The 8,949-nt window shown below is 32.4% G+C and overlaps 1 protein-coding gene across 1 annotated transcript; it reads left to right on the top strand.

Moving 5' to 3' along the window:
- The first annotated feature begins 723 nt into the window (after positions 1–723).
- LOC108478950 (mitochondrial phosphate carrier protein 3, mitochondrial-like) lies at positions 724–3,275 on the top strand. The gene is made up of 6 exons (XM_053022347.1): positions 724–1,257; positions 1,854–2,215; positions 2,306–2,349; positions 2,464–2,678; positions 2,775–2,899; positions 2,993–3,275. The coding sequence occupies exons 1-6, from the start codon at positions 901–903 to the stop codon at positions 3,051–3,053; spliced, it is 1,164 nt and encodes a 387-aa protein (XP_052878307.1). The 5' UTR covers positions 724–900; the 3' UTR covers positions 3,054–3,275.
- Positions 3,276–8,949: the final 5,674 nt, after the last annotated feature.

Genomic DNA, 8,949 nt, shown 5'->3' with positions numbered 1-8,949 from the left:
ATGCGAGAGCCGATTTGGCAGTGAGACTAGCACTATTTGTTTTATATTTTAACAAAGGGATTACCAACATGTGTTGTAATACTATCAGTCATTTTAAATTAAATTTTAAATTTTAAAATATTTTAATCATTATTTTTTAAAATACAAATAATTAACCTAAGGATTGTTCGAAAACAAATATAACCCATCATCCTTATTAAAGGCTATTTTAGTTAATTTATCAACTTCTATGTTTTTTTCGGTGGGATGTACTTGAATATTTATTCCTTTACATTATTGAGGAATGATATATCTTTTCAATAAGAGTCAACCTAAAATACGTTGAAATCGAATTTTGAATAGTTTCAATAGCTTTCGAGCTATCTGTTTGAATCAACACTTTAAATTATATATGAATATTATATTAATTAGGTTATTTTGTTATCAAGTAATTTAATTTAAATTAATTTTAAATTTAAAACATTTTAGTTATATCTTTAAATTATAATATTATATTAATCAAGTGACCGTTAAATTAACAGTTAACCAACACTTATTTTATTAAAAATACTAAGATGCCCTTAAAAAATATACTAAGATGAAAAGGAAATTATACAGAAAATGGATAATATTTATATTTAGGGGTCAACCGTGGAATTAAGAAAATATCAAAACTCAGAGTATGAGAGAGGCAAGGAAGAATAAAAAGGCGGGAAGCAAAGTAAGGAAGGAGTGTCCTTTAAAAACGCAGAGATTTTCGAGAGGTTTTGCGTACTTTTCATCTCGTATTTCAAAAAACACCACAAACTTTCCATTTTCTTCGTATCCTCCCCTCGCTCAAAAACCAACTCTGCTTTCAATTTCTTTTATTTTTCAGATTCAATAACCACAAAACAAATCAAAACAACAACAACAACAAAAATGGCAATCTCTGATAACTGCCGCCAGTCTCTCATTCCTAGCTTCCTCTATTCCACAACTACATCACCCTTTGGTTTCGACACGTCTTCGATTAACGCCAATCATCGTCACCATCACCATGTGCTGCGTCGATCACCGTCCGTTTCGCCATCGCCATTGCCATCGCCATCGACGAATTACTTGGGTGTCGGTGATGCAGGGATTACTTCGGGTAGGATTTTGATACCTGCACCGAAGGAGAAGATCGAGATGCACTCGCCCGCTTTTTACGCTGCGTGTACGATGGGTGGGATATTAAGCTGTGGTCTTACTCACACTGCTGTCACGCCTCTTGATCTTGTCAAGTGTAATATGCAGGTATTCTTTCTTCGTTCATCCGATCATTTTCTTGATTATTCCGATATTTTATTTTATATGATGGAATTTATGAGGTTAATCCTAAATTTCTATTTGATGATCCAAACAAATGATAGATTAAACAACCTTGTTTGATCTTTTCTTTACTTTACGTTTGTTGGAATTTGATGTTTATTTGATTTGGTCTTTGATTCTGAAATTTAGTGGTTAATATGCATTGCACAAGATTTTACTGTTTCACTATTATCATTGCATTGCCTTCGATTACTAATAACATATATTCAAATTTTCTTTGAATTTTAGACTTCAGGGTCAGTTTGAATAGATAGACGGTGAAATTAATTTCTGAGATTAGAAACAGTATTGGCAATAAAATGTGATTGAGTACTACAACTTCGTTTTAGTTTAAATTAATTTTTAAATCGACGAAATGGTTGCTCGTCCCTTGATGCTTCCAATGACGTATGTGAAAATGCAATTATTTTCAACGTTTTTTCACCTACATCATTCATAATGAGTAGCTTCATTGTTTTAAATTTAATTGTTCATACCAAAGAAAAATTGGAATGCTAATATGAATGCTTCTGAAATCTCAGATCGACCCAGTAAAATACAAGAGCATCTCATCTGGGTTTGGAATCTTGCTGAAGGAGCAAGGTATTAAAGGTTTATCCAAGGGTTGGGTGCCTACTCTGCTCGGTTACAGTGCCCAGGGCGCTTGTAAATTTGGCTTCTATGAGTTCTTCAAGAAGTACTATTCAGACCTTGCGGGTCCTGAATATGCATTAAAGTATAAGACCCTGATTTTTCTTGCTGGTTCAGCATCAGCTGAAGTGATTGCTGATGTTGCTCTCTGCCCCATGGAGGCTGTCAAAGTCCGTGTGCAAACTCAGCCGGGATTTGCCCGAGGTTTATCAGATGGATTACCAAAGTTTTTGAAGGCTGACGGCTTTGGCGGGTATCATAAACATTAAATAAATTTATGGTTCAAGTAGTGGATTTATGTTTTGCATGAAATGCTGACACTATGTTCTTACAATGTTTGTAGGTTGTTCAAAGGACTCGTTCCTCTCTGGGGACGACAGATTCCATGTAAGCCAAACATTTAGCAATTTGTAACTGTTAACCACTGTGTTTAAGTGTCTTTCCTTGGGGTTGTGAGAAGTTTAGAATCTGTAGTGACGAAATGAATTGCTATATGTGCAGATACGATGATGAAATTTGCATCTTTTGAAACAATTGTAGAGCTACTCTACAGGCATGCCATCCCAACCCCGAAAGATAAGTGCAGTAAATCATTGCAACTTGCGGTGAGCTTTGCTGGTGGATACATAGCTGGTGTTTTCTGTGCTGTTGTGTCACATCCTGCTGACAACCTAGTCTCTTTTCTCAACAATGCCAAGGGAGCAACAGTCGGTGACGTACGTAAAAACCTTATATTGTTTCAATATCATTGATATATATATCACTTTTGACATGATCACCCTGATCTTTTACACTTCTTTAATCTGTTGCAGGCGGTGAAGAAGATGGGATTGTTGGGTCTTTGCACCCGTGGACTTCCCCTTCGTATTGTCATGATTGGAACCCTTACTGGTGCACAATGGGGAATCTATGATGCTTTTAAAGTTTTTGTTGGGCTGTGAGTTTTTTCTGATATAGAATTTTAAATCCTAATATCCAAGAAATTTCAATCATATCCAATGACTTAAATCTGGTTTTCCCACTCCTGCAGGCCAACCACTGGCGGTGGTGCTCCCACTCCTGCACCTGCAAAGGCAGGAAAAAGTATGTAGTTCGTGGAGAACGCAATGCTACTTTAGTTAATTCATGTATGAATTTTATAAAGGGGATTCCCCTTATTGAGAGCAATAATAAGGTTGATGTCCACCAATTGCGAATTTTTTAGTGTACGGATTTTGTTCTTTGTTCTTATTTTGTAGGTACCCATTCAAGCTGTAACCAAACGATGATTGAAACTTTGATTTCAAACGAACATAGGTTTGGGTTAAGTTTAATGCAGAATTCTTCTCAAAGATTATATACTCTTGGCTTTTTGTATACAAAGGAAGCATAGAAGTCGAAAGATGAATTGCAAGATTAATCTTTTTGTCTATCTTTAAAATATGCTTTTTATAAATCAATTGATTTAATATTGCTAAGCTTAAGGCCTTAAACCCTAGCCAACGGTGAAAGGGTTTAAGGTCTAATTGGACTATTGCTTGAACCTAGATAAATGGGTTCTGGGTCTGGTCAAGCTAAAATTGATCCATGTTCTCTTTCTTTTTCAAGCCTAAGATCTGTTTTTTGAAGTATATTTTTCCCCATCAAGGATTGGGTTAGTAACTAAGTTGTGAACCAATTCTAATAGAATTTAAAGCCTCCTTTCCCTTGCTCATTGCTCATTTCTCATTTGACCGCTGCAAGATATTAATTAGGAGTTGGGTGGATTTTAATTGAACACGTGGTAAAACAATTTGAACCATATAACTTCGGTGAACCCTTGATTTACAATCCTAGTTTATATAAATAAATATTAATGGTTTTTTACTTCATTCAAAATACATAAATCACAATTCAAAGACGTAGCATAAATAAATATATGAATACGGCATATCAAAATTAATACAAATATACATATTATTGTAATTATTATTTATGTAACACGTAATAAAATCAATCCAAAATAATATGTAAGTAATTTATTTAGCTAAATAATGATTAAAGTTATTACAGACACGTAAATAACAATTCAAACATTGTCATCTTCAATCTCCTCCTCCATATTATAGAGAAGTTCTTGTATTTAAACTAACTCAAGAAAAACCAAACCCAAGAGTCTTAACTCATGGACAATTGCTTGCCGGTCCCAGGTTTGATTGTAAAATTAAAGGCAAACATGTACTAGCAAGTACAGCGAGATAATAACGCAGGGGTAGAAATGGCAAAGGAGGTGCTCATCATTTAGGGTTTGTTTTCTTTTTGCTGTCATGTTTATGTTACAGCTGACAGGATTTACGACGCAAAATACAACTTTTCTTTGAAATCCATAAAAAAAAAAAAGAAAAAAGGAAAAAAGAAAGAGACAGAAACTTCTGATAATCATAATATCGTAGCTTAGATTTGAAAGCGATTAGCTTGAAAAGAGGTTGAATCTTTTAGTCTAACTAATGCTTAAACTGATTATAATTATGAGGTTACTCGTTATAAATAGATATAATAATAATAATGTCAACTAAATTAAAATTTATTTAATTACTAAATATTTTACATGCATGCATTTACGAGCAGTTTATATATATATTAAACTGTTTTATTTAATTATTGTAAATTTTCTATCAAAATTTATGTACTACATCAATATTTATTTAGAGTAATAGTTAAAATTTTATTTATATTTTTATGATACAATTTAAACCTTATCATTCTCTTTTCTTCCCACATCGTTATCAAGATAAAAAAATTTATATAACTTTTTTTTTTTTTTCTACCAAAGAAACGGTGGTTTCTTTAGTTTTGTAGGATGCCGAAAAAGAACCAAATTAATGGATGATTTTTTTCTATACCAAACATTTCCATTTTCATCTTTAATGTGCATTTTATTATATCAAACGCTTTGACTTTTAAGAAGTCTGAAAAGAAGTCAAACGAAATAGAAAATTTGTTGTTGCAATGGATAAATTTCATAGATATAAATACTTTATTTTAAATTTTATTATATTCCTACTCAATTTGGATACGTGGCATTACGATAAGTTATTTGAGAATCACTCACGGATTGCCTTTGGCTTCACATCACTGAGTTGATCACTGAGTACCCAACCACCCATTGATCAGAAAATCTTCCATTTACTCACCACCTAAAGGAACCATTAATGGACAATTGAGTCACAACAACCTTATTATATCTCAATAGAGGGAATGCAAGATCAATGCCACACTTGAAGGCAACCAATTTGCAATTTGGCAGACCATATGACCGGGCCACTGCCCATATTGTCGATAACTTGGCAGTATCAAACAAGGTCCCTCCCCCTAAAAATATACCAAGGAACGATGAAGAAATGATATTTACCCCATTTAACAACCTTAAGCACCAATCCTCAGTACTCAATGTACCTTACCTTTCTAACGTCCATCACCTTACTCTCCTCTTATTACTCCTCTTCTGTTTATGTAAGTAAACCGACCTCTTTGTCACCATCTCTATTTCTTTCTTATTGACCACTATCAATATTTCTAAACAAATTTAAAAAAGATCAATCCAACTTGTTTATCCAAACTAGGGCTAATTATGTAAGCACGATTTAACCGATTCATGTATGGACGCATGCTGTTGCTATACACGTCCGACAAAATTTGAAGTAAATTTTTTTCTTAATGTTCTAATGGAAAATCAAACTTCGAAGGGATACACTAATGTTATGTCTAAATCCAGGATGGGGTCCAAAGCTATGAGTTTTCCTTCAAAGAAATAACGGAAATTGAGAAATTTCAGCTCCTTGTGTATAAAACGCGTTTTGATGAAAAAGACGTACACTTTGTCTGTGTATTGCATGCGGATTACTGTGTGAAAAGTATTTTTCTCTTTAAACCTTTTACTTTCACTTGATGTTTGTAATTCGCTGTTAACGTCCCCAGCCTCATTAAAGCCACTTTGTTTGTTTCCTGGGAAATCTTTATGAAGCATTTTGTTTTTCATTTCGACGAAAATTGAAAACAACTTTGTTCTATTTTCCCGAGAAAATCTTTCCGTTTTGAAGTTGTATTTGTTATAGGCGTTCACCAGCTCATTAAAACAACTTTGTTCGTTTCCTGGGAAATTATTGAAAGGCATTTTTATTTTTCCTGTTCTACTTGTATTAACTATTAAAGTTTAGGAAATCGAACCAAGTAAATTTATTTGAATTAAAATGAATATACTACTTAAATCCATGAGACATATTTTTAAATGAAAATTTACTAGATTTAAATTTCTTTTAAAAGATTTCACCTTAACTAAAATATCACAGTTTTTTTAACTACCATATTAAGTACATAAACTACTCTTAGCTATTAACAACTGATCTTAAAAATCATAAGACAAAGTTCATAAATTTCTTAAAAAATGCTTTTGTTTAGACTATAGATATATCGAGAAACTATGTAAAAGACCAGCTTGATCTAAAAAATGGATGACAGTTTAATCAATATTATCGAATGGATTGGTATTTTACTCGTCCTATATACTCTAGGGGTCCCCGGAAGTCATTAAAGCAGCTTTGTTTGTTTCCGGGAAATCTTTCTGAAGCAATATATTTTTTGCAGCAAAATAAAAACAAACATGCATGGCAGCAATCTATATATACGTGCTTTATATATCAAATCAAATTGCTTTAATTCCACAACCGTCCCAAATCACCCAATGAACAAATTTGTTTGTTTCCCTAGAATTTTCATCTTTTTAAAAAATTAAGAAATCACTGTCTGCTGGAATATATATATATATATACGGCAGGGAAGCAAGCTTTGCTATATCTTTATCTTTTACGTAAGATCACTCAAAGATCAACTTGCGATTCTTTGTAAATTGGGAAAATAAAAAATATGTCACGTCAAACTAGTTAATTGCTTGCTAGCTGTGTTGGCCAAAAAAAAAGAAAAGGTACGTAATTGAAGACAATAAAACTTTGTAATGTATGAAACAGCCAAACCCGGTCTCGTTTCTCTTAATTCAACATGGTTTACTCTCTCTCTCTCTGTGTGTCTATGTTTTGGTTTGGATTGAAAATTCGACGATGTTAAGTACACACACTGTCACGTCGAGCTGCTAGTGTTTTGATGGTCTCCACATATATTTTATGATGCTGATATTGAAGGAGAAACAAAAGAGAATTTCTCTTTTACTAAGTGCTTATGTTATCTGTCTCGGCTGTAATATCGTTGCATGGAGTTGAAAGAAGCAACGTATTATAGGTGGGTCAAACTCTGAACACTGAGCAGTTGCTATCTCTGTTGTCAAGATTTGTTTGGGTGCGTTCCATCTCTTGTTTACTGCGACACAATTGTACTCCAACTCAATGTTTGGTTCTCCCGTCAAAGATATGTTACTATTCATTCTCATTTATTTAGACACCAAGTACCTGCTGCCCCTCTCATTTGGTATAATTGAAAACAATAATTATTTGAACAAGAACAAAAAAGAAGTCTGAAAACAAAAAAGAAAAGGTAAGAATTTGAACAATAAATTTTTAGATAATGCATTTAGAAAATGAGTTGTTGATTTTGTTCAAATTTATTTTTTTGTGTGGAATGTGTCTCGCATTTTCTGATCAAATTAGAGTCAAAGTAGGGATGGCATCGTGACGAAGTGACAAATTCTAACTTAAAGTAGCCACATAATTAAACTCTTAGTGGGGTTATTTTTCCCAGTTAAACTCTGATTAAACTAGAGATATTTTGTATGATTAAAACTTTAATCTTAGCCCACCTTAGTAATACTAGAATAAACATATTCATAACATCAGATTTTGAGAGAAGATCAAGAGAGAGTTTTCAGAGAGTTTTTAAGGGAATTTTGTATGGTGAGAGAGCTTTTTAGGGTTAGGGTTTGTTTTGAATTTCTCTATCTTGTATTCTACGATTATTTGCTCGTTAGTGAAATTTTTCTTTACTTGTGATTTTTTATCCTTTTGACTAGAAGAGTTTTTTCAAGTAAATTTGTGAGTCCAATTTTCTCTATTTCTTCTTTCTCGTTATTCATACGAGCAAATCCCCAACATTTTATATAATCAAATATTTTTGTTTAAATCTTTAAAAATATTGAAAGAATTTTCCGATTTAAAGCATAATCTAAACTCATGAACAATTTTAACATTTCTAATTGATAGAGTTTCGAAAAGAGGAATTCCCACATATAGGGGTGAGCAAAATCCGATTCGATTCGAAAAACTCGATAAAAAATTTAAATTTTGAATTAAATAGTTCGAGTTATTTGAGTTAATCAAGTTATTCGGATTAACTCGAATAAAAAATTAAGTTTTTCAATTTAACTCGAATATGAATTACACAATTTAAGTTATCTGAAAATTTGATAAAAAAGACAAAAATACGTCGTTTTGATAAATGTTTAATTTTTTAAAAGTTAAAAGTCAAAACCATTAAATTAAAAAGTAAAATTACGTCGTTTTGGTAAATATTTACCCATTAAGTTAAAAGGTAAAACTAAATAATCTTATACCTCATCTACAAGTTAAATAATTGGTCCACATAAACGCAACATTGAGTATAAATAATAGGATCCTTAACTCGACTTGACTCGAAATTTTTTTTACTCGATTTGATTCAATTCGAAAAAAATTCAAGTTGAGTTCAGTTGCTAAAATAAGATTTTTCAACTCGACTAACTCAAAAAATTTTGACTCGACTCAACGAATACTTACCCCTACCCACATATTAATGAGTAGGGGTGAGTATTCATTCGAGTCGAGTCGAATCAAGTCAAAAAAAAATTAGTTAGTCAAGTTGACAAATCCTATTTTAGCAACTGAACTCAATTTGAATTTTTTTAGAATCAGATCGAATCGAGTCAAAAAATTTCGAGTCAAGTCGAGTCGAGTTAACGAATCCTATTATTTATACTCGATGTCGCATTTACATGAACCGATTATTCAACTAGTAAACAAAGTATAAAATTTTTTAACTACATAAACA

Source organism: Gossypium arboreum, chromosome 11, assembly GCF_025698485.1.
Source record: "Gossypium arboreum isolate Shixiya-1 chromosome 11, ASM2569848v2, whole genome shotgun sequence".
NCBI lineage: Eukaryota > Viridiplantae > Streptophyta > Magnoliopsida > Malvales > Malvaceae > Gossypium > Gossypium arboreum.
This window is presented reverse-complemented; position numbering and strand designations above follow the sequence as displayed.